Source organism: Cloeon dipterum, chromosome 4, assembly GCF_949628265.1.
Source record: "Cloeon dipterum chromosome 4, ieCloDipt1.1, whole genome shotgun sequence".
NCBI lineage: Eukaryota > Metazoa > Arthropoda > Insecta > Ephemeroptera > Baetidae > Cloeon > Cloeon dipterum.
The window spans coordinates 27563788-27590675 of NC_088789.1; the positions used below are offsets into that span (position 1 = coordinate 27563788).

Consider the following 26888-nt stretch of genomic DNA (forward strand, 5'->3'; position numbering starts at 1 on the left):
GTTCAGTTTTTGTATTTGTGACTCTTAGAATCTGAGATTTAATTGACGCAATGTATTTTGGTTACGACCCCCTATGAACTAAACACGTTTTTCACTAAATCTCAGCTTCTAAGCATCAGATTTATAAAAAACTGCACACTGTTCGACTTTTTATGACCTCCCCTAGTTATCAAAAGCAGTTTAGGGGTGTCAACCCCTTTTCAATCCCATCTAAAAAAAAATACAAATCCATTTTTTGCCTGTTTTAATCAAATGATTCGACTATTTTGAGCGTTTAATCATGTCAAAATCACTAACATTCAGTGTTTGAACAATCACCCCTTGGTTAAAAATTATTAAACGATACCAAGAACTGTTTTAATTGGACGCAAAACTTATTTTGCATTTTAAGTAGATATTTTCGAGAGATCAACTGCCGTGAAGTTTTTAATTAAAAAAAGTAAAGAATTATAAAAAAATAAGTAATGCCAAAAGTTCTTGATACAAAAGAGAGAGGAATGCATTCACTAGTGACTTTGTAGGAGCATTCGCATCGGCTGGGTAGACGCAGGAAAGGATTTTTTCCCAGCCAGTCGCCCGAGACCGTTTGATTAGTCCACTTCTCGGGACGTGACAAGAAACAAACAAGCAGATAAACGCGCGCAAGGCAATAAAATTTGACGATCGCTTGCTTTGGTATCGGACATAAAACCGCATTTGTACAGCGGGCGATGGTGTAAAATAAAATCGGCGCGGACACAATGCTGCGAGAAAAGGCACGAGAGAGAGAGAGAGAGAGAGAGAGAGACTTGCCGGCCGGTTGGGCGTCAGATGCCGCGAGTTGATATTCCAGTTTCGAATGCAAGAGTGCACGCACGCAGCGCGCCATTAATTATGTGAAAATGCACGTAGTGCTTACAAGGAGCCGCCTTTTGCTCTTTCGCTGATGGCAGGTCACTTTCGGAAATATTTATTCAGAAAATATGAAAGATATTCAAATGGCAGAAGGGGCAAGACCCTAATGGAAGGGACTAATTAATAAAAGGCGCCATTAACTGCGCTTTCCGCATAAAACTAATGAAATAAACTTGCACTTAGCATTTGAACGAATCGTAAAGTCGCTCTCGCGCCGCGCTCGATTATTTATTTTTGTTTTTATCGCCTCCCGCGAATCGGGCTGATGACGAAACAAGTGGAAAATGCAGCTGAAAAGCGCGCAGGTACCTGCTGTTACACACACACACTCATATATTATTTCTCTCATCCCCACCAGCTGTGCGAACCGGAATCTCACAAAACACAAACAAACACATAACGCACCGGTCGCCTAGAAGAGCAGAGGAGCACAGGCTCCCTAGATTGTAGGCAATGCTTTTCACCCATGTGCACAGCACGTTGCATAACTGGCATCTTTCCATAATTTTTTTTATTAAACATAGATTTAATTTACAGTATAGAATTGGTGGGTTAACATCGTTTCAAGTTATGGTATATTAAATAATGATAAATAATTTAAAAATTAATTTAAATTCTCTTTCGAAGAGATGATGCATATATAGACAAAAAATTAAACACTGCGCTGTCACCTCTTGAGTCTTGGTCTCGTGTTTTTTGCGCAGCACATTCAAACATGGCCGCTCCTAGAGTCTTAGGGTCTGAATCACTGCTTATTGTTAACAAACAAACAAACAAACTCGGGAATCTTTTCGTTTCGTTGTTTTAAGAAAAGAGCAGCACTCTATTCGACCGTGTAAATTTGAGTGTTTGTTTGTTTTGCACTTTCTGGACCAGTGTGCGAGCAGATGTAAACATGTTTCATCATGGTTGCGGTGGGCAGTGACTCTCTCGCTATCTTAATATTTTGATTTTATTATTTCAAACTGGAGAATTTGGGGCGGATAAATAATCTTAATTATGTACTATAAGTAAAAACAGTTTTCTTAATTGAATTTGAGAGCGAAAAGCATTGTCGACATCATAATCGCACAACTGCCTTTCCTCTACGCCGCCGTTGTATAAGTTTGTGCGGCGTCATTAGCAGAGGCGGCTCTTCAGATGTGAGAAAGCATCAATCGAGTACTTAGTCTCTGCCAATAGCCAGCTGAATCGGCTGTCGTCGCGTGCGAAATGATTGATCGGTGATTAAATGCATTATGAAGCCGACGCTTTACGGCCGATTAATTGGAATTATCGTGTTTTCGTTGGTTAAAATTCAATTTCTCTCACGGCAAATTGATTTTAATGGAATATTACAATGATGCATCTCCGTCATCGTTTAATGCGCGATTTAAAGTGCTTTTTGTTGCATTAAAAGCATTTAAAACATCTCTCGCGGCTGAAATGACAAAAAATAAAATAATAAATGCATTGATCTTGTTGCAGAGGCGCTTGGTTCTGAGCCAGGCAGCACGAGCAGCTGGAGATCGGACAGCAGCAGCAGCAGCACACTCGAAGAGGCGCCCGTCGAGGGCCCAAGCGCCGTGGCGGCCACCAAGGCGGCCGTGCCTGCTGGTCGCGCGTCCAGCGCCTCGTCCAGCTGCAGTTCGTCGGCCAGCAGTCAGCCGCCGGACGGCGAACTCGGCTTCACCCTGGGGGTCACCGAGACCACGCCGTATCCTTGCCAGTTCTGTGCCAAGGCCTTCCCAAGGCTCAGCTACCTCAAGAAGCACGAGCAGGTAGGACCCATTCGGCGCGAAACTGGTTTTCACCAGCAATTTTATTTGTTGCCTCTTAAAATGATGAAAGCGGATCATTTTGAATTGGGGGCTCGTTTCTTTTCGGTTTGTTAAATTTTTGCGAGACACTAAAAAATACAAAAAATAAAAAAAAGGTGATAAGTTTTTTGTCATTGCTTAAGGCAAAAGTAGTGGGCTTCAGACACCAAAACAAACGTATGGTCAATGTACAAAAATCGCTGTTAGTTGATAAAACGACCAAACTTAATTTTTCCATGGGATATACTTGAACATATCTCGTAATTAGATTTATCAGCATAATTTATATATAATTTTAAGCACTCTGAATTTTGCTTGTATCATTACAAATTGATTTATAAACTTGGAGTTTATATTTAAGTCTCAAAACTCAACTCAAATTGTCTAAATTAGACTTTTGAAAATGTAAAAATTTCTCTGAAAGCAACATAAATTTTGTCCTGTCAAATTTGAAAATCAAGTAGGGGACAAAATTTTGCCATTTTTTTAAAGCACAGTAATTAAATCTAGAATCGTCGAAATACAGAGTGGCGTCTTCCCAATTTAAATAACAAAATTAAATGTTTTTTTCGGGTTTTTGAAAATTGTTATCCCTCTTCTAATTATCAGACTTTCAAAAACCAAACACCAATAGACTAAGATTCAACCATCCTTGGATATTTAAAGTAATCTATAAGGGTACCAACCTTTCAACCCTCTTTTTCCACCCTTAAAACAAGATTTTTTTATTGTTAGCACCTCGCTGCACATCGGAGTTAAATGTTTCACGCCCTTAAAACACTTCAGCGCATCAACAGATGTGAAGAAGAGTCTAACGGTATGCAGTTTTAGAATTCGTGACAGTCAGAACTCCTGATTTAGTTTTTTTTATGACGATCGACGGCCTTAAAAAAGACGTTTTTCACCAGGTCACGGCTTCTAAGCATCGGATTTATAAAAACCGCACACCGTTTGACTCGTCATGAATTCCCTTAGTTAGCTGAAGTAGTCAAAGGGTGTCAACCCCTATTCAACCTCATCAAAATTAGAAAAAATGCATTTTCGCAGGTAAAAAAAACGACGCGACAGATTGAGCATTAAAAAAGAGGAATGATACTGCAAAAGCCTGGAAATGCTTGTTGCCAATGCATAAACTCATCCCTTAGGATTCAGTTAAAGCCTAAATTGACCTAAGGAGCACAGTAATTTTTTTTAGAAAATTGGCTTGAAAGTTAGCGTGCTTTTCAAATGGTAATGGCTGTCTCCTTACTTGAAATCCGATTTAATTTCAAAACCAAGAGTTTCTCCAACCGTTGGACAGATCTCGACGAGAGGAATCGGAATATGCCAAGAAAATATGTTCAAGCACTGTAAATTTTGGAGAAAATTGGCAAAATTTGAATTTTTACTGTAGGACGGTCCTTTATTTATTATTGCAAATTGTTGAACAAATTGTTTAAGGCATCCAACAACTCAAGTAATTTTCAATTGTTTCCCCGTATCCTTCCACTTTAAAATTTAAAAATTCAAACTAAAGCATGCTTCACGATCCAAAATTAAATTCAATTAGCTCATTACCGGAGAAAAATTGCTCTGCTTGCAACTACTTACAATGTTAAACTCCGCTCTTTGCATCTATCTATATCGAAGAATCAATTTCAGTTGGATTAAAATCACCAGGCAGTCGATCAGATTGAAGGGCCAATTAGTTTAAAACGAGTGTATATATTGCACGCAGTCTCGCGCAGATGTCAATCTGGCGCACAGCAGTTTTCCCAGACAAAGAGGATTAATGGCAGGCGATTAGGTCAAATTAATATTCATAAGGCGGCGGCTCCCTCGGTGGCTGGCAGCGCGAGAGCGTTTACAAATGAGGAAACTCTCTCGCGCGCGCAACTGTCTGTCATGAGCTGCGGCTTCGTCGGCGCACAGAAGCTGCCCGCTCACGCGCAAATATGAATAATCGCCGCTCGAGCGAACATGTTTAAACAAATAACGCGTTGCGTGCGAGCTAACTACTTGTGAAGAATGCCTGTCAACAAATTAATTAGCGCCCTGCCGCGCGTGGCCATTGTGCGCGAAATGAGCCAACTCATAAATTTACACTTGCTTGCACATGGGCGGCAATTAGAGAGGGCAAAAGTGTTTGTTCTCCTCGCACCATGTGTTCTGAACGGCGGGATTGACTTGATGGTTTCATTTTAGTAATATTTTTATTAGCATGAGCTTTACAAGAGGCCAACGATTAAGAACATTTTGCATTGTTTTAGTGGGGTTAGTTGAGTTTGTTGTTTGTGAAATTTAGCAGCAGTTTATCTCTAAAGTCAGGACCGAGGATCAGTTCAATTTTTGTTTTGTTTTTGCTTGATTTCGATCCCTATCATCGTGATTTAACCAATAGTGTGCGAAAAATTCCCTTAATCGTGATAGCATGCAAATTTTTGCGCCGATTTTTCTTAAAACTTTAAATTTTTATTCTTTTTCCTAATTCTTAAATAGCAAACAATGGAGCAGTTCAAGTTTCTAATATAAACGAAAGAAATTTAAATTTAACAAAAAAACTGGGCTGTTCTAAATTCTTCATTATGTTTAACATCATTTGAAAATAATTCTAAGCTACTTACATAAATTTTGTGGCCGCTTGTGTCAAACTTGGTTCTTAAAATAAAAATTCCACGAATGACAGAGCTTACAATAGGCAAGAATAATTTTTTTAAGTAAATTTAAATCCACAACAAGCCAATAAACAAAAACTCAATCTTTTCTTTGAAAGCAATAAAAATTTAGTTCAATTTCTTTTTTATTTTGACTCTTCCAATTTTAATCATGAACAAAAAACAATTTTTATTCAATTCTTTGAAGTATAGAAAGCAATTACAATTGCAAATTATTCTAACTGAAATTAGAATCTAATAATTAACCCGCAGGAATTGCAGAAACCTTTTTTTTTAAACTAATGGAATTAGCCAGCAGATTTCCACAGAGGTGTTATTTAATTAAGGAACTTAATTAAAATCTTGCTGCCAAGGTTCAACAATGACCATTATTTCCCCTTTCCCCGCGGATAGCCATGGATTTGCTTTGCGACTTCATTAAATCCCAAGGAGCGAAATGCACTCTGGCTGTCGCGGTTGCAGACGTTTGCCAATTAAAATATCTCCTGATTGAATTCTCCCGAGCAGCATTTCAATTAAATTATTACGTCGGACAGTCATCGGAATGCAAACCGAAAAATTCCGCTATCTTTACAGGAATTGCTGATTAGGGGGTCGCAATTTCCTCTCAAAAGTAATTACCCCTGCCCGCGGAATCATCCAGCGAGAGAAATTATTCAGAGAGAGAGAGAGAGAGAGAGAGAATTCAAAGCAGAGTCTGTATATTGTGCTGCTTTTCTCTCTCTTTCTCTTTCTCTTCCCTCGTCGCGGTTTCAAAGCAGCAATTGTCCAGCCGCGCGGCGTACAAATATGATTTACAGTCTCCGTGAATTCATCTTGTACGTTTAAGTAAACATAAATAACAACGTGCACACACGGAGAGAGCAGGGAATAAAGCAAACGAGCCAGAGAGAGAGAGAGAGAGAGAGAAAGAATGAAGGTACAAACAACGCAAACAGCGTGTACACGCGGGCAAAAATTGCTCGCATGAAAAGGTCGTGCAGCGAAATTATCAACAAAACGTTCGCGCTCGGCTGCTGTCCGTTTTGAGAATAAAGACGACAAAACGATGAGAAAAAAGCGGCGGCGGCCGCGTGTGTGCGTGTGTTTGCACGAGTTACTCCGAAATGCGCTGCAAGCGTGGGCGAGTTCAGTTGTTGTATTGTCGGTCTTTCAGCGCTCGACAGCCGACGCTTTACGCAATAAATGATTCGCAGGCGGGTTAATTGTCTGCATTCTCCGGCAGGAGAACAATTTTCCGTTGCCTCTTATTTTTCTCCGCGCACCGGCACTCTCTCGCGCCGCGTACCGACTAATTATCTGCATCTTGTTTTATGCGGAAAATGTTTATCATGGAAGCGGCCGGGCTGGCCTTTTACACGGCTCCCACCGCAATTGATTTTGTACGCATCAAGACTTGACTGCCCGAGAGCGCTCAATTTCATCCTCAAGTGGTTAATACTAAAAAATTATCGCTTGTAAAATCAGCCTTTTCAGAGTTATTTTTAAACCAACATTAAAATATATTCATGAATGAATAATGCAAAAATGTTTGCGGCATCGGTGGAAATTTAAATGAATTTTTCTCCGAAAAATGAGAAAATTTAATCGAAAATTGAAGAAGGGCTTCTCTTTACATTTTTATTTGAACTTATATTAAAGAGATTTGATTTTTTAAGTTGGCTTGCATAGAAAACAGGTTGAAAATCTCTGTATATCATTTTATTTAATTCTTTGGTTTGACGACTTGTTTTACAGTTAAAAAATTTTCATGTTTTCCATGTTTGAAACAGCCAACGCAACTGTGAAGATGTAGACAGGAAGACTTTATGTGCAGCCTAGCAATTAAATAAAATTAAATTAAGCAGTAAACCAGTATTGAGTAAAAAAAATCAATTAAATTGCTTTTAGAACATCGTCATTTAAAATCCCTTTTTCTGGATTCCATTGCGTCTTACCCGTTCGAAAAATGTATCAAAAAATCATCCCTGCACTACTGTGTTTAAAACAGGAGAGCCGAATTTAAAATCTAATTATCAAAGAAAAAAATACCGCGATAATATTTAGGGGGATGAAAGTATGGCTAATAAGGTTTGAAGGGGAGGGGAGAACACCTCAATAACCATTCAGATCAGTAGGGGAAGTCAAGCCAAGTTGAACGGCAGTTTTTGCATTCCTGACGCTTAGAACTCGAGATTTGGCGCTCACAACATTTGCAAAAATTCGATTTCCCCAAAACGAAGCTGAAAACCACCCAGAAGTTCACACGCATCCTGATACCACTTTTTAAGTGCCTTTCAGATTTCTAAATTAAGGCGAAATCCAAAAAACAATCGGTAATTTCCGAAAATGACCCTCCCTGACCTTTAACCTTGACCGATGACCTCAAATTTAGTGTTCATTCGTTTGGGCTTGACGAGAGGAGGAAAGATTTTCAGTTTTGGAAGCGGCATAAATTATTTTACCAATGATCCAAGAAAGAACTTGAAATTCGATGCCTATTAAAAGTCATATATTCAAAACGCGTCAGAAAGTGCGAGCTTTGAAAACTGCGGAGGCGGCAGAGCGTTATTAAGTGATCTAGCCCCCCGTGCCACGTGCCCCTATTAATTAACTTTCCTTGCAATTATCCCTTTTCATCGGCGGATAATTAGACACTCGTCGGGTGTGAGACGGCGTCGGCCGCAATTTTATTCATTCCTTTCCTGCACGGCGTGCATGCACGAGTTGCAGAAATGAAAAAAAGCGGTGGCCGCGCCAAAAAGTCTCCTCTGAAGTGACAGTGCACAAAGGCGCGCTGCGGCGGCGGCAGCGGCGGCGGCGCGTCTCCCCTCGCTTTGATTTCTGTTCCCTCAGAAGTGTTCACACCTCGCCTTTCTCACAGCCGCCACTTTTTGTCTCGAAAAACGCGCACTAATTAAATTAGAAACGCCCCCGCCGAAATCAAGTGCGCGCTAGGGTGTGCTGCACTCGTTCTCACCCAGCGCTTTATATTTCCGCTCCCGCTCCCGCCCCTCCCCCTTTGTCGTCGCGGGTGTCATTGATGCCGATTACGGACAGGTGGTTTCGCGAACCGATTTTTACGCCTCGGCTGTGTGTGAGAAACTGCAGGCCGCGGCGCCGAGAGAGAGAGAGAGAGAGAGAGAGGATGTCAAATTATTTTACACGCTCCGCACCGGCGAAACAATTAGCAAAGCGGTGATCCGAGATGACGAGGCGAATTCAAATAACATGCAGCTCAGTCTTTTTGATCTTTCGCAAAGTGCGATAAGTTTGCCCGCTTTTGGTTTTCCCTCTGATGCCTCGCTGGTCCAAATTGAATCATCCACGCCGACGTGCCTCTCAAAACACTGCCGGCTTACAATTAATTAGGCCCACGCGGCAAACAGACTACATTCGAATAAAAAATAATAATGAAAAGTTTAATTGCCATTTGTTAAAAACGTGAGTAGGGTTTTTTATTTATTGAGTAATTTCTTTTGCAAATTGTAAAATTAATCGTTTTTGAGGTATTTCAGGTCAAAAATTAAAAACCTTAATCAAAATTTCTACTGAACGCTAGATCTCGGCTTCTGCTGATCAGAAATACAAACAATTCATGCCATTGAACTCGTCTTGATGCCCCCTAACGAGCCATAAAGGTTTCATGGTGTTAAATCCCACCCCTATTCATCCCTCATCCACCGATAATGTTAGACCAAATAGCAACAAACTCAATGGCTCAAATTTCAGCTGGGATGCGTCACTTAGGTGTGAATCACGAAGCACAAAGCCAATTTGCACGCCAATCAAAAGTGACGGAGTGCATTTCACGAATGTGCGATTGTGCAAAGATGGGCATCGTCACTATCAAAATACGAGATCAATCACGAGAGAGTATGGCGGCGATTGCAAGTCACAAGTCAGCCGCCCGTCAGATGCGGCGGAGGGAAACGTTTCTAAAAGTGACACACGGGCAGGAAAAGCAAGCAAAATATGCGACAGCGGCGTGCAATGATCATTATTATGACGGACGGTTATTAGAGAGTTTTTACACTGCGGCTATGCAGCAAGAGAGGCCGGTCTGACCGAGAGCAAAAGACGCGCGGAGCGCGGAGAGAGAGAGAGGGTCGGTCCATTGAACTCGTTTAAAAACCAGTTGATGGTCATTTGTTAGTTCTTTAGTATAAAATAAAATGCACCTCTTCTTATTTAGAAGAGCCTTTTCTTGAGAAAAAGTAGCAGGCAGGCGGCGCATATAAAATAAACGCAGCACTGACAACTGGTCGGTTTAGTGCTTTCCATAATATCAGCGCGCGCACTGCACAAAGACTTTGCGCTTCTTACTTAATATTTACGGCACACACGCTGCACTCTCCGAAAAACTTGAAATGCAGCCGCGCGCGCACACACACACATACACTCGTTTATTTATTATTTCGATTGTGCCGTGTGTGTGTGTGTGTGCTCTGGGAGCCTTGCTTGGCTGCGCTGCGCGGCTACACATTATTTCCCGTGCGTCTGTCTGTCAAACGCCGCTGCACTGCTAATAATGGCCTGCTGCATTTTAATCCAATCGCTGCAACCGGCATTTAGTCGGTAATTTTATGCGGCAGCCAGCAGCAGCAGCAGCAGGCCGGCAAAAAAGTAAAAATCACTGCCAGTGCTGCAGCTCTGCTTTTTGCCGCGCGCGGCCCCAATCAGAAAAAGCTGCGCCTGATTTGTGTTTGTTCGTTGCGTGCCGCCAGCGAATAATGTTGCCCGACGATTGATTGATTGACGTCGGAAAGCATCCTCAATCGCCGATATCTGCACTTCTAGATAATTGTTTCAGATAGTGAAATTGCGTGCGATCGTTTATTTACAGTTGCACCGAGCCTCCATTGTTCCCTTCGAGGAAACTATACAAACAATTAAATTTTTCTATTATTTTAAACTGGACGTTAAAGGAGACTCATTTTCTGCCATTCCTGAACACCGAAACCATTTTTATTTGTTGAAAATAAACCTGCATTCGATTAAAGTAAAGCTTTACAGGCCAAAAATTAAAAACATTTTGAAAGTAATGCATTTAGTTTTTAGTTTCTGAATTTAGCATCAGTTTATCTCCAAAATCAGGACCAAGAAACAGTTAATTTTCACATTTTGCCGAATTTCTCGAAAAATTTAAATAATTTTTTCGCCTGATTTCAATCCCTCTAGTCGCGATCTATCCAAATGGTCCTTTAAATTTCGCAAATTTCCTTAAATTTTTGAAATAAACATTTTACAGAAGGAGGCAGCGTTTTAGAGCCTTTTTAAAAAAAAATTAAATGGCAAGCTGGGAAATTTTAAGCTTTTTCCTCGTTTTTAAGTTGAGCTATAAAGGATTTTCACAAATTTTATGTCAAGCCTAACTTGAAAAACTGAAATTGGGAGACTAGGCAACACGTGTGACACATGTGTCAACATATTTGCCTATTTCACACACAGGGTTTTTTTCGAACAGATGTTTCTTTACGATGCGCACGTCCTAAATTCCAACGCGCTGCACCGTGTGACCTTCGGCTCTTTGGAGATTCCGATCAGAGCCGCGCGTAAAACTGAATCGTCCGTATGCCTTGAGCGAGGGTTTCACGTTTTAATTGCTGTGGCGACTAATCGACACGCGTGTCAGGCGCTTTCAACTAACCCATTGTCTCTCCTTAAGCAGACGAATTTAGAAATTGAGAAACGATCGTGCCAAAGGAGGAGAGATGCCATCGTCGTGATAATGTTCGTTGTTGTCTACAAAAATCCGCTCTCAGCGTGGCGAGGTGTAACACGTCAATAATTAAATGCCTCATGAATGCCGCGGCTAAATAAATAAACGCGCGGCGGCGGCAGCGGCCCACGCGGCATAACCCACGGCGCAGTTTTATGTAATAAACGGCGATAATTTCCCCTGCTCACAAGATGCAGATTTGCATAATAAATTCATTCGCGGCTGCAGCGTTTTCGCCGCTCGGCATGGGCGTTTTTCGCTTCCAACAACTCGACTTCTCTCTCTATCTCTCTCTCTCACTCACGCCTCGCGATGTTTAACGCGTTAATTAGTGGCCGGCTGCGCGGTTTGGAGAGCTGGGTGCCTCGATCCGATCCCGGGATAAATGCAAATTATCTGCTGGGAGAGTCTGTGCGTTCGTCCGTCTGCCGGCCGACCGACCGACCGACCGGCTGATCTCGAATGATAAATCTCGAGAGCAACAAGCCGGGTCAGTAATTAATGGCAGGGTGAGGTTAGATAAATATTCGCTCACTCGCTCGCATGCATCTTTATACGTATAAGAACACGCTCGCTGGCTCGCTCGCTTGCTCGCTCGCTCGTCGCGGCCAGATTATCTCTCTTTCTCTGCAGAGAGCAGCAGCAGGAGAGAGAGAGAAAACGACCGCGACCGAACCGACTCCCTATGTGATCTGCCTGCGAGCGAGAAAGCAGCCAGCGCACAAATCAAAAATTGCCGCCAGACGTGGGAACGCGGATCTCACTGCACAAAAAATTAGCGGAATCTGCAGGAAAATCGAAGCTTTTGTCACTAAAAAATAGATATTTCCTCCTGCAAACTGGTCGAACGACATATCTGAGACTTTAATTACTGACTGGAAAATCTAATAAATCGTTCTCGAGAAATTCAATTTTATATTTTGATCAAAAAATAAAAATTTAGCCTAGTTTATAAAATAAACGGACGTATTCCTCGTTGAAATTTGTTATTAATTTTTATTTTAGGCTATCAACTGCAGGAAAAAATTACCTTGCACAGAAATTACAATAAATTTAGAATTATACTATAGAAAAAAATTCACTAATAATAATAAATTACCACAAACTCACTTTGTAGGCTGGCGAAACGTGAATTTCAGCACGCACAGCCTATTTAACTGTCTGAGGATTAATTAATTCAGGCCAATAAACTTTAAAATGAAGACATTTATCACGAAACGATTATTTCCCTATTTTTGAGCATCTTGTAACATACCGACTGTCTATATAAAATGTTTAGAAATGAATTCTGCTAGTAGTCTTTCCTCAAAAAGCAGTCTGACTAGTTGTTTCGCACCATTTAAGTTGTTTGCACGCGAGCCGTCTATCGAATTTCTCATCAGCAGCTCATTACACGAGCAAACAGCAGCCGCAACAATAAAATAAATACGATTTCGCGGCCGCTCGAAGATAATTGAGTTACAAATAAGCGACAGCGGGCCGTAAAAAGTAATGGCAACAATAAATAATAATAAAATAATGCTCATTCAAAGACGAGCGGCGCATCGTTCAACTTTCGCTGCTGCGGCGGTGGGCGCTGCGCGGCTGCACCTTCTTCACTCTGCACGCGCAATTTATTGCACATTATGTATGCACGCACGCAGTCGCACCTGCCCAAGCGTCGACTCTCAAATGTTGTCGCCCACAAGCAGAAAATAATGCAAGATTTACTGCCCAGCCTTTCACCTCAGCCCAGCAGTTGTTAGCAATCTTGAATAGCAATTTTAAATTTTCCATATTAATTGCGTTCATGTTCAACTCTTTCGAACATTAATAAAGGCAGAATGTATTCAACGCGCTGTTTGGGGTACACGAAAGGGCAGTTTTGGGGGCGTCTCCCGACAGGCCTATTCGGCACTAAATAATTTAATAAAAAATGTATTTATGTCCAAGTTGAGTTTTATTTTTAAAAAAGAATGATACTGGAAAAGCCTGGAAAATGCTTGTTGCCAATGCATAAACTCGTCCCTTAGGATTCAGTTAAAGCCTAAATTGACCTAAGAAGCACTGTAATTTTTTTGAGAAAATAAGCTGCAAAGTTACCGTGTTTTTCAAATGTTAATGGCTGTCTCCTTACTTGAAATCCGATTTAATTTCAAAACCAAAAGTTTCCCCAACAAGTGGCATACACCGTTGAACAGATCTCGACGAGAGGAATCGGAATATGCAAAGAAAATGTGGCCAAGCGCTGCAAATTTCGGAGAAAATTGGCAAAATTTTTATTTTTCTTGTAGGAAGGTCCTTTTTTACTATTGTAAATTGTTGAACAAATTGTTTATGGCATCTAACAATTCAAATAATTTAAATAAATAATTTTAATAATGTAAATTGCTACGAATACTTACTCTAGCTGCATTTTAAAAAAATTCGAAAGGCCTGCTTTTGAATGAAAGAAGTGCTGGAACGCTGTCTGCGCGGTGAGTAGCCTAATTGGCTGCAATTCAATTGTTCCCACGGTCGGCGCGATCGCTTTTGCGTGACAACCAAGTCGCTCTTTGAACACAGGAGGAGCAGAGGCATGGAAACGTGTGTTGCTCGCAAGTCATGCGGCGCGAGTGAGAGAGTGACGGTGATTGCGATTGGCTTGTTTATGAATGCAATAGGCACACGCCGCGCGGCCGCGCGGCGATGGGTGCGTGAGCGAGCATTATTAAATGTGTGTGATTAGCGCGGTGTGCGCATTTATCACCATCGGCACCGAGTGAATGGAAGCAGAAAGGCCCTGAGGCTCGTTTCCAGTGTGTGAGTGTGTGAGTGTGTAACAACAGATAATAATATTTATCCAGCTCGATTGCGGCAGCGCCCACCACTGCGCGTAATAATCACTTGTGTTCTGTTTGTTTCTCTCGTCTCATTTTCATCGATCGGAATCACCGCCGGCCGCTCTTCTCGGAAATAAAATATATTTCCTCTCGAATCTAGATCTCGGTGATTAAAAAAATCAAACAAGTCGGTAATGGAATAAAGAAGGCCGGAATTAATGTGCGGTCATTAAAAGGGGCGTTGAAGTCATTTCGCGGCGGGCTGAAAAATCTGCTGCAGGTCGGCTGCTGCATCTCTCGCGCCTGAATTATGGCCACGCGCATAAATATTCCCGCCGCATTGCCCATAAGGGGAAGAGCTGCAGCTGAATTTGCATAATGAAATATTATAATTCCAGCTTTGTTAAAACACGTCTCCTTTATATAAATCAGCGGCCGGCCGGCCAACCGGCCGACCGCCGCAATGACTGAAATTTATTTCTCCTTATTTAATAATAAAATACACTTTGCGCGCACGGCAGCTAAACAGAAAGAGAGGAACGAGCCCCAGCAGAAGCAGCTTCTCACAGTGCACATCCTGAAAAGGAGATGATGATATTGATTTTTTGGTGCTTCATTACGAGTTAAAAGCTAGCAGATTATATTCAACTCATATAGGACAGTTTGTTCACTTCACATTCAAGTGGTTACAAAAATTGGAGAAAAATCATATTTGCCTTTACTTTAAATACTATCTAAAATTTAGAAAAAGCTTTTTTTTATATAATTTTTGAGAAAATTGGCTCAAAATTTTGCATCCTAATCAAGAATTGTCTCCCTACTGGATTTATTTCACAATTTAGGGAATTTTTCCACAAAAACACACGACGAGAGGGATCAAATCAAGCGAATAATTCAATTATTGTTCCTCGGTCCTGATTTTAGAGATAAAATGTTGCTAAATATCGCAATGAACTTCTTGCTACACTCAATAAAGCAAGATGTTCTTAACTGTCGGCCTGTAAAGATCTACTTTAACAGTTTGAGAATGCACTGCACTCAAGGCCAAGAGCTTTGTTTTTTTTTCAATAATTTACACGGGGAACGACGACTCACCTCACATGCACATTTAAAGTGCATCATATTTCCTCGTCGTAAAATTAGCCACGAATCACGCCGGAGCCCAGCAATTAAAATGGGAAACCTGCTTTTATCATCGGCATCTGCCATAAATTGCTGAACTGCGCGCCGGCTTAACGGTCAGTCGGTGTGTCGCGTCGGACTTATATAAAGACCCTCCGCAACGCACGCAGAGCCATATAATCACTCTGCGGAAGGGAAAAATCGAATTGGAGCTCTCTCATTACACGACAAGTGCATTTGGCAGCTGCAGCGCGCGGCCGCAGTCCAGCTGGATGTCACCTGAGAGAGAGAGAGAAAGAGCAGCAGGTCCTTGACCTTCGGCCATCCGTCCGTCCGTCCGGCGAGGGCAGTGCCTATGCGCGCGCGCCGGGGCAAAAAGTGCAGCCGCCTAATAGCTCTGGTCTGACAAGATTAGCGGCGATGATGAAGCGGACGGCGCGCGGAATTGTGTTGAGCAGCTCACCGGCCGCGCCTGCCGCGCTCATCGAGATCTCCGTCCGAGCAAGGGTCGCGCTCGCTTTCGCAATCCGATGCTGCACACTTCCTGCTGCCTTGCCACTGCATGCGCGTGATCGCTTGTCAAATAAATCAGCCTGATTATCGCACCGGCTGAGCTCACTTCTGACCGGCACTGCGCGGCTCTTCATCCTCGCAGAGATTTTAACTCGTGAAATTTTTTAATATCAAAGCCTGAAATACATGTGTGCAACAGGCCTTCCTGATGCAACTTCATCCTTCAATTTTATCAGCGGGGGCCAGATGTGCGATTAAATTGGTTCGCACTGCGCAGATCCAAGATGGCGTCTGAATGTGGGAAACAATGGATTGCCGTACGAGTGTCAAGAGTTTGTTTTTACGATCCAAAAGACAAATTAGAACAAGTAATGCAAATTATGTCTCAATATTGACGAAAACTTGGTTCTTTTCACGCATTTCACGTGACTGTTTTTTCGCGCCAAACTCCACCGGACGCCATATCGGCGCGTCGCACGAATCTGGACCCCGCTGCAATTTTTGTTTACTGATCTCAGTGGAAAATTCGTATCAATTGTGACACACGCAGCAACTTTTTTCTAAACTAAACTCAGGTCCCAAGCGGAGAACATGGGGCCTAAGGGTCCGCAGAGGAGTTTGGGCTCAAACGTGGCCATCTTTTCTCCAAATTGAAACGCTAGACCAATGTCCAAGTGGGAAAACCAGCAAGTGGCGCCAACTACCAGCCGTTGGGCTGTTTGAGCATGTCAACTAACCACCTTTCTGAAATTAGGCAGTATGATAGATCTGTGGAATTATCTCCCATTGTCTTTAGCGAAGTTTCTGACCACACCAATCGATTCTTGAGGGTTGAATTGGGTAAAATGGATATTTTTCCAACCAAAAAGTCGAACTTTTTAACCACCAAAACAATATGAATATATTTTCGAGAGCTGCGCATGCGTCAGATCTTGCTGGATCTGACAAAGAAGTCATTCGTACAGAGGCGGTCACTCTGCAATTGCTCAAACCAGCTCTGACGCATGCGCACTTCTCGCATTCATATTGTTTTGGCGGGAAAATCGTTCGCACGTCACGCTGGCCTTTAGGGTCGGAAAAAATCATCCACTTAACCTAATTCGACCCTCAAAAATCGATTGGTTTGCTCAGAAACTTCGTCCAAGTCGGTCTTTCTTTATCAATGCGAGCCTACGAGCTAATTTGAATAAGAGACCGCTGAAGTGACTAAACGCAGTGCTATGAATTTCCGCTCGTTTACACGATTGCAGCGTCATTTGGGAAGCAGGTACACGCCGACATCTGTAAGTGCACAGTGCGGCGCGCGGTATCAATCGCGTGCGGTGTCAGCCGAGAAGGTGGACGCCGACACTCACTGCAGTAGTGTTTTTTTATCGCCGACATATGCAAATAAGATTGCTGCCAACTTTTGATTTCACAGAACTAAAAGCTGCACTGCAGCACTACAGTTATTTACCAAGAATGACGCTGATTTATTGTCAGCGCAGATCTGGCCGCCATAATGCCGGCCGGCCGGTCGGCACTATCGGCTCATTATCCCGGCCGCCGGTCCAGCTTTTAATGCACTTCGCGTCGCTCCGCACCACCGGTCCCCGCAAATGTGCACTCACGCATGTGCATATAATAAGTGCTTAATTGGTCACCGAGCGAGGACGGAGGACGGGGCTCGGCCGATTTCCGCGGCAGTGTGAAACGAGAATTCGAGCGAGCGCGCTTGAGCGAGCAAAAGTATTCAATTTGTATTTGTTATATATCTCCGAGAACAGGTTAAAATCAACTGCAACAAATCACATCTCGGGTGATGATAACACAGTGGTAAAGGGCATGTTCTGTGCTCTGTGAAGCTCTGGCAAACAACTCGTTACATTCGAGAAACAAATAACAAAAGTTCCCGTCTATTAACGACCAAATTATGTTTGTCTTTTATATACTTTAAAAAAAGTAAAAGCCGCACCTTTTCGTATTGCACTGCAGAGTGGAGACGGGGAGCTAATGAAATTGAACAAAAGATTCTAACTTAAAGAGGAATGATACTGGAAAATTCTTGTTGCCAATGCATAAACTCATCCCTTAGGATTAAATTAGAGCCTAAATTGACCTAAGAAGCGCTGTAATTTTTTTAGAAAATTGGCTGGAAAGTTACCGTGCTTTTCAAATGGTAATGGCTGTCTCCTTACTTGAAATCCGATTTAATTTCAAAACCAAGAGTTTCCCCAATAAGTGTCACACACCGTTGGACAGATCTCGACGAGATGAATCGGAATATGCCAAGAAAATATATTCAAGCACTGTACATTTTGGAGAAAATCGGAAAAATTTGAATTTTTAGTGTACAGTAGGAAGGTCGATTTTTATTATTGCAAATTGTTGAAGAAATTGTTTATCGATCAATTGTTTATGGCATCCAACAATTCAAATAATTTTCAATTATTTTTGCCCTGTATCATTTCACTTTGAAATTAAGAGGGGTCCTTGGAGGAAAAAGCACTCAATTTTCTCTTGTTGAGGACACTCTTTAAAGTGTGACAATTGAAAATTATCTGAATTTTTTTATGCAACAAGCAGACATTGAACGATAAACAATTTGTTTTACAATTTGCAAAATTTCCACTGTTTGACCACATTTTCTTGGCAGATTTCGATTTTTCTCGTCAGGATCTATTCAACAACGTATGAAACTTTTTGGAGAAACTCTTTGTTTTGAAATAAAATCAGATTTCAAGTAGAGAGACAGTCCTTACCATTTTCTAAAAAGATTACACTGCTATACTTAGGTAAATTTTGGCTTCAACAGCGTGTTTGACAAACATTTGAACGTCAAACCTTACACTTCATTATTCTGCAGTTGTCACGCTGTGTATGAGACAAAAATTAAATCATGCTCAGTGAGAATATAAGAATTTCGAAATGTTCACCTGGCGAGCGAGTGTTGCGCACTCAATCGGACACAAATAATACACATTTACGCGTTTGACCAAGTAAGTGAACCAACAGCAAGTGTGTGTGTGTGCGTTGAAAATGTTAATGCCCCGTAATTTATGTCCGCATATTTCAGGTTCATGACCACTATATATACGCTAGCAAAGCAATATCCAGGAACCGGCTGCCGCGCCGCCGCCGCCGCAGCCGCCGCGTATATATGAAAATATAATAATTTTTTTATATACTTCCACTCTGATGCGCTGCTGCAGCCTCCGCTCTTGGCCAGGGAAGAAAAGCAGCGAGTAATCTTGTTTCTCGCAGTTAATTCCGCTCGCAGGAAAACAACTAGTCGCCGCCATTAATTCTGGCCTCGGCGGCCGAGTGGGGATGCGCGTTTAAAAATTAACAGTTAAAAAGCCGCACGGCCCGCCGAGCGAGCGAGCACACAGCACCGGCCATTTTGCGGCTGCGGACGCACACGGGTTCGATGATCCTATTATTAACAGCACGCCGGTGCCTGATAATATAATAGCGGTGTAATTGCTTCTGGGCCTGCAACGCACGTCGCAGGAAAAAAGCAAGCGTGCCCTCTTTGTCCGAAACCAGTTTGGAAGAAGGAAGGAATTAAGGCTCTCTCTGTTATTTAAAAATGCATAGCGGAAACCGTTTTGAACATTTGTTATAAACTCGAGAACAGAACAATAGGAAATAAATTCGTGAGAGGATGGTGGTTTTTATTCTCAATTAATTTTAAATATTAAATTAAACCTGTTTTAAATCAGTAGAAAAATTCTGGTCCATGATTCAAACATTAAAATTTTCACAGTCCTTTAGCATCAAGGAAAACAATTAATTTGAGTTTGCTTCAGGCACAATACGACCAAGATTGAGTGAAAATGCGTGGAAATTGATGCCAACAACTGTTTTATCCCCTTTTCGCACCGTTCAACAGGTGCAAATGCTCGAAACAATTACAATTTCCCGGAACCGCAGAGGAGGCACTGCTGCTGCAATTAGGAGCAGCAGGGAGGGAGGGAGATGCAACACTGATGAAACTGTGAGAGCGCTTCTATCGAACGTTGGTGCGCGGCTGACTGAGAAAGAGAGGCAGGCCGCGAGACTTGAAATATTGCTAGTGATGATGATGGGCTACCGAGGAGCAACTTGTCTTAGGTCAGGTCTGCCTGGTGCCGCCGCGGCCGGTTCTCTCTCTCTCTCTCCTCTCTCTGCGCCGGCCGCGTCTAAAAGCACTCTTCTGTCAACTTCATTATGCCGCGGCCTTACGTGCATGGAAATTTATATGTATGTGAAAATGCTACGCAGCCGAGTACCACCGCGCATATTGTTTGGTATATACAGAGAGCCAGAGAGAGAGAGAGAGAGAGAGAGAGAAAAGAGAGAGAGGTTACGCCGGGTGTGCGATAAAATCGCTCAATCCGATTGACCTTCTAATCTCTGCGCGCGGTCCCACAGCGTCGCAGAATTACTTATGCACTCTCGCTTATGCAAAACGCCTGTATGTTCTGTTTATCGTGTTGATCTTATTGCGTCAATTGTTGAATTTTAATATCGTTTGTGTACGCGCCGCACTGTGTGTGTGTGTGCGTTTTTTCTTTTTATTTATCTGTTTACGCTCCTTGCTATGGTATGTAATTGAAAATCAAAGTTCCAATGCGAGCATTTCAGTCAAATTTCTTAGTAATTGATTTTACAAAGTTAAAAGTAGAAATTTCAATCGACAGGGGGTAAATTCTAACCTTTTCCACAAAACTGTTTAAAGCAATTTCAGTTTATCTTTCCAGAACTGAAAAAAATCTGTCAATTGTTCTTTGTATCATCAGGATTCAAGATGTTTTCCAATTTTATTAAAATACAACTGCAAATAGTTTTAAAGTAGAGCTTTACAGGCCAACTATAAAGAAAACAGAAAAATTAATTGAGTCTATTGTGAAATTTAGCAACCGTTTATCTCTATCAGGACCGAGAAACAGTTAAATTTCATTTCTCGAAAAATTAAAATTAATTTTCGCTTGATTTCGATAATTCTCGTCGCTATAATATCCAGTGGTGTATGAATTTTAAGGAAAAATTCCCTAAATTATGAAATAAATCTAATAAATATAATTCTTTACGGCTTTACATTCAATTTTAGAAATTTAGGAGATTTAGAAGAATATCCAGATCGAAATAAATCACGTAATTTAATTTAATAAAAATATATCTTTGGGTAATTATACAGAAGCCAGCTTCCAGATAAGTGGAATCCGTGCTGTTGACGCGAACTTGATTCAGATCGACCTTAACACGCTAATTAAAATCTGAATAATTTATGTGAGTGGCTGGCGAAGCTCATTTAATCTGGTCGCCGGTCTGCAGGCGCAGCACCTTTATGAATCAACACGCGGAGAGCGTCTCGTGATTTACGCCGTGCATCAAATGGTATTAGCCGCATAAATAATTTTACGAGTTGCAGGTCTCGGCCGCGCACGAAATAATGAGCGCGCGTACGTTGCTTGACCCCTGAGTGTGTAATTTTTCAGATATTCCGCTCAAAATAACAATTTCGCTTTTACGCAAGCTGCGCTGCTCCTTCTCGCCGCGTTACACATCCAATTTTATTATCCTGTTTATGGAGGCGCTCGTCGTTTCTTATACTTTTAATATTATATTAATTCCACCACCTCGCGCAATGCCTGAGCCTGAAGATGATTATCGCGCCGTCCGTCCGACCAACAGACCGACCGACCGACCGGCAGAAAAGTTGATTTCAAATGAAAAAGGCGCATAATATTTTGTTTCCTCGGCGAGCGAATTTATGGCGACACCTCGCCAGAGGGGAGAGAGGCGACTGGGTGCCACTCGCGCTCTCTAACTCATCAATTGACGTATTTACGACCGCGCAGGATTATTTTACACGACATTTAACGCCCGCGATTAATATATTAGAGCGCTTGTGCGACGAGAAACCGATTATCAGCGATATACCTTACCCTCATGTGCAGGATGTGTTTCTCTAGCATGACAGGACAGGTTCCTTCAGGGATATATGCATCGCTTTTCTAAGGGGAATGCACTTATTAATCAGAAAAATTATGGTTTTTCGCTTAAAGTGACAATTGTACAAAGAAATAGCTAAATCAAACCGTTATATCTTGAAAATTTGTTTAATTTTGAAATAAATTGCCATTTTTTGGTAATTTTTGCGAGTTTGAATCAACTTTTCAAGCGGAATTTCCTGGAAAAATATTTTTCATTATTTGCAAAAGCTAATTTTTTAAAAAAAGTTGGCTGGTATTTTTTTGTATAATTTGTTTGCGGTAAATGTGGTTTTTATCAATCCATTAGCACATCTTGCATGGCAATCAATTAATTTATTCTTCAAACTAAACATGTTGAAATTAAAAATCCGACACGGCAAAAAGATGAGTTATGCGAGATGAAGATTTTTTGCACGGTGCCGCGGCATGAAATTAATAACGCCAAGCACTCTAATTATCAGCTTTATAAATCTATTCAAATTTATCATTTTATGCATGATGCTGTGGTGCGATGTTAGATAAAAAAAGAGAGCTGCTGTTTCATTTCACTCTTCTCCTCGTCCGTTTTATCTTTTCTGCGCTGCGCTCAGCTCAGCTCGGCTCTCTCAGGGGAGCAAAGAAATTTATTACCGCCGTCTGTCCATATTTGGCGGCGAAAAGACGCATTGCTCTTGGTTCATTTCTGGTCGATTGCGAGATGTGCCGGGCTAATTATTAATTACACGACGCGGACATGACCTGCGTCAAGACGATCGCGTCATATCGGCGGTGTCACGCTCAATATGTATCGCCCGTTGACATCGCCGCGCGTTGCGAGCTGAATCCGTGCCGAGCAGTTTTATTTTGTTTTATTGTGTGCGCCGGGAGAACTGGTTTCAAATAATGATAAAAATTGCTAGAGAAAAAGCTGCTGCTGCAGCGAGGAATAAATTCATTTCGTTTGATGCGCGTCGTCTCGAGAGCCGGTGCAGTTAGACAACCTGCATGCACTTTTTCTCCCTTCTTATACGGCAATGCGAGCAGACACACCGGCGAAATAAATTATTTTAGAACTGGACTGACTCACTTTGTGCAGCCGTCGCGATTGTTTTTGCCTTCTCTCTCTCTCTGCGAAGGGGCAATCTTGGACGTTGACATTTGACGGTCGTCGGTAGGGTTAGCTCTTTGATGGATTGCACTCGAAGCGAACGGATTCCTTATCAAACGTGTGCATCGGTTCGTTTATTAGAGTGTATAGAGCTCGTGGGGAAGTTCAAGGGTACGTGGTTTTTACCAAGGTTAAACTAATGAAGCTTTGCTGATATTTTGTGATAAATCTTTTTTATCTGTCTAAAAGTTCCCAGGTTGACGTTTAAATTCTGGGGAAAATCGGCTCAAAAGGTTCGCTCCTTATTGCAAAAGCACGATTTTTTCACAATTTAAGGATTTTACGCTCACCATTGAATAGATCGAGAATCGAAATTAAATTGGATTGATACAGGGCAAAAATTGAAAATTATTTGAATTATCGGATGCCATAAACAATTGGTTCAACAATTTGCAATAATAAAAAAGGACCTTCCTACAGTAAAAATTCAAATTTTGCCAATTTTCTCCAAAATTTTGAGTGCTTGAACATATTTTCTTGGCATATTTCGATTCCTCTCGTCGAGATCTGTCCAACGGTGTATTCCACTTATAGGGGAAACTCTTGGTTTTGAAATTAAATCGGATTTCAAGTAAGGAGACAGCCAATACCATTTGAAAAGCACAATAACTTTCCAGCCAATTTTCTCAAAAAATTACAGTGCTTCTTAAGTCAATTTAGGCTTTAACTGAATCCTAAGGGACGAGTTTATGCATTGGCAACAAGCATTTTCCAGGCTTTTGCAGTATCATTCCTCTTTAAGCGACAAAATAATCTGGAATTTAACTCTTCCTTGGTCCCAATTTTATTGTGCCACGTGGTACTGGGTTACTAAATTTCACAAACAATAAAACTAGTAGTTGATCTTGACAACCAACTATATTCAAAAGTCATTGTAAATATTCCGACTTAATGAATAAAGAAAAATTGAACTCAATGAACTACTTGCTATAGGCAACAATGTACATACAATGTTCTGAATTATTGTCCTGTAAAGGTCTACATTAATTAATTGAATTAAATTTTAGAAAGACACCCTAGATGGACACAATTGTTATTAGTATTCCCGTGGGTTTCACCGCAGAGACACGCCCATCAGAGGTCACTTTTCTTGAGCTGAAAAAAGCAGCTCTCAACTTTCTGACTGACACTAATTGCTGGCAGACTGACCGCTAGACGGCCGCCGCCGCTATTGTGCAGTGCACTCTCGACCAAATAAGTCTCTCGCCGATCAGCGGCGGCGCAACAAAAACGAAAAGCGCAGCAACGCGGGAATACTAAATAAAGAAAGAATTATCATATAGGCTGCGCGACGCACCCGCGGCAAACGCGCGTTCAAAGCGCACGCAGAAAGTCTACGGCTGGCCGGCCAGCGACTACTTTCTTAAATTTCTCGGTAGCGCGAAGTAGGGTGGGTGAAATGCCGCTGAAAACGGTGACAAATCTACTTTCAGGTCGTATACCCGATTCTCTCACGGGGAGCGAGCGAGCGAGCGAGCGAGCGCGAGGAAATTTCTACTTGACAAAAACAAAGACGAGTTTCTTTTCCCCGTTCGTCCGTCCGTCCGTTGCACACTATTTGGAATTTAATTTTTCACGAATTAATTCCGCAGCGGCGCGGCCGTCGGATCGGTCTCGTCGCGCGCAAGTGGTTGACCTTGATATTCATTGGAAAATAAAAAGAGCGCACAGGTTCATTATCTCGGCTTGGGGCAGGTCAATTACAGACGCACATGCGGCCGCGGCCGGCTCGGCTCTCGGCTCGGCTAGCTGCATAAAATGTTTCAACCGCGCCGCTGCCAACACTTAACAAGCGACACTTAAAACTTTTCCCTCGCAGCCGCTTTTTGACGACCGCAAATCCTCGTTCCTTATTAAATCGTCTTGTAAACCGGCGTCTCGCAAAGGCGCTCAAAACTGCGCGTTATTGCAACGTTTAATGAGCTCATTAGACGCTTCCAAATATTTTTTGTTGGTAAACAGGGCCGGACTGGCCTTTCGTCCTCCCCCAAACTGTTAAAAAGGGTTAATTAAATTTACTGCCAATTAAAAAGAGGATTGGTACCGGAAAAGCTTGGAAAATGCTTGTTGGCAATGCATAAACTCGTCCCTTAGGATTCAGTTAAAGCCTAAATTGACCTAAGAAGCACTGTAATTTTTTGAGAAAATTGGCTGGAAAGTTAGCATGCTTTTCAAATGGTAATGGCTCTCTCCTTACTTGAAATCCGATTTTATTTCAAAACCAAGAGTTGGACAGATCTCGACGAGAGGAATCGGAATATGCCAAGAAAATATGTTCAAGCACTGTAAATTTTGGAGAAAATTGGAAAAATTTTACCGTAGCAAAAGCTCCTTTTTTATTACTGCAAATTATAAAACAAGAAAAAACTGTTTATCGATCAACTAACAATTGCTTATTGTATCTAAACAATTAAAAATAATTTTCAACTGTTGCCCTGTGTCAATCCGCTTTAAATAGGCATTTTTGCTCGTTCACGTTAAATTCTTTCAAAATCAGCTTATGTATTTAATTACTATACCGTAATTATCACTTTTGCATTCTGTCCGTCTGTGAAAATCTAAATTATTCATCATAAATAATTTGAAAGTGCCAATTAAAAGTAGCTAATTGAGTTTAAAACTGCGGCATCGCGAGAAGTTTGTTGCTAAAAGCACATTAACATTTTAACGAGATCGTCGCTTTTGAAATTATTTTCGTTTGAATTTATGAATATTGGTTATCACTTGAAAGGTGTGCACTTGACTTATGCCGGCCAATCAGGACTGTGCAACGTCTCCCGCTGGTAATTTCAATAATTCTCAGCATCCCCCTAGTGTAAGGCACGGGAAAAGAAGCAAAAAGTCGTCTTGACCATCCTGCTCTCGTCGTCGGTTGCACAAACCGCTCGCGCGCATTACTCAATATATATACGTGTGTATTTAAAAGTGGAGGCTGCAGGAATTTTGATGGCTTTGCTGCCAAGCAATTTACAACATCCGAGCACAAAATAAATTCCCTTTAATTGGTCTTATAACACGATAGGCAATAACCGTTTTTTATGCGCATTATATATACATACGGACGAACCGTGGTGCTCTCCGCGTGCGTGTGATACAGTATCAGACGCAATTATTCATCTGCTTCAGTGCCTATATTGAAAAACGACGCGGAAACTCCCTCAATATGTCTTGCTCGCGGCGTTTTAAGTGAACATGACGTGTAGATGAGCGGCTTTTAATGTATGCAAAGAGTTCGGTCAGACGTCGGCGTGTTCTCTCCATTTATTTCTACAAAGTATTTATAGCCAATTTTTTTGTTTTTCGTCGAAGTTGAGCTTGAAACGATTAAGAATATTTTGCCTTGTTGACCAGAGAACAGTTAAATTTAATTTTTTCCCCCGAATTTCTCGAAAAATAAAAAAAAATGCTTGATTTTGATCCCTAATGTCGCGAACCATCCAATGGTGTGTGAAATATTTCCTAAATCGTGACAGGGCAACAATTGAAAATTATTTGAATTGTTGGATGCCATAAACAATTAGTTCAACAATTTGCAATAATAAAAAAGGTCCTTCCTACAGAAAAAATTCAAATTTTGCCGATTTTCTCCAAAATTTACTGTGCTCGAACATATTTTCTTGGCATATTCCGATTCCTCTCGTCGAGATCTGTCCAACGGTGTGTGCCACTTATTGGGGAAACTCTTGGTTTTGAAATTAAATTGGATTTCAAGTAAGGAGACAGCCATTACCAATTGAAAAGCACGGTAACGTTTCAGCCAATTTTCCCAAAAAAATTACAGTGCTTCTTTATTTAGGCTTTAACTGAATCCTAAGGGACGAGTTTATGCATTTTCCAGGCTTTCGCAGTATCATTCCTCTTTGTTCTATAAATCTCTAGAAATGAAACACCATTAGCACTTGCATGCGATCGTAAATGGAATAATTAACATACATCAACTACTTTTCTGCTGAATCGCACGCGGATAACTCAATTATTATACACACCTTTTACATGTAATAAAATCGTGGCACTCGCAGCATTGCGTTTCAATGACGCGAAAACCATAATTTCCATATAATCGGCAGGCTTGTTTATTATCGTCCAACTGTCAGATGAGCCCAACAATCGACCACCTTTGCTTAAACACCATCATCTGCAGCACGAATTACACGATTGCGCGCGCGGCAAAAAGTTCCACAGGGCAGAAAGAAAATTGAACCGCGCATATATACACATTCGCCCGAAGCGCCTCTGCTCTCGCTCCATCTCAGATTCGAGTAGCAATTTTACCGATTTAACCTGATGTGCATTCGCG

The 26888-nt window shown here is 41.6% G+C and overlaps 1 protein-coding gene across 3 annotated transcripts in view; it reads left to right on the forward strand.

Annotated features, from left to right (window-relative positions):
* Positions 1–26888, forward strand: part of L (Lobe) — a 103314-nt gene that overhangs the window by 68677 nt on the left and 7749 nt on the right. For all 3 annotated transcript variants that reach the window (XM_065487609.1, XM_065487610.1, XM_065487611.1), the window contains one exon: positions 2362–2654. In XM_065487609.1, the coding sequence (XP_065343681.1) occupies positions 2362–2654 (293 nt within the window). The remainder of the gene's footprint in view (positions 1–2361; positions 2655–26888) is intronic.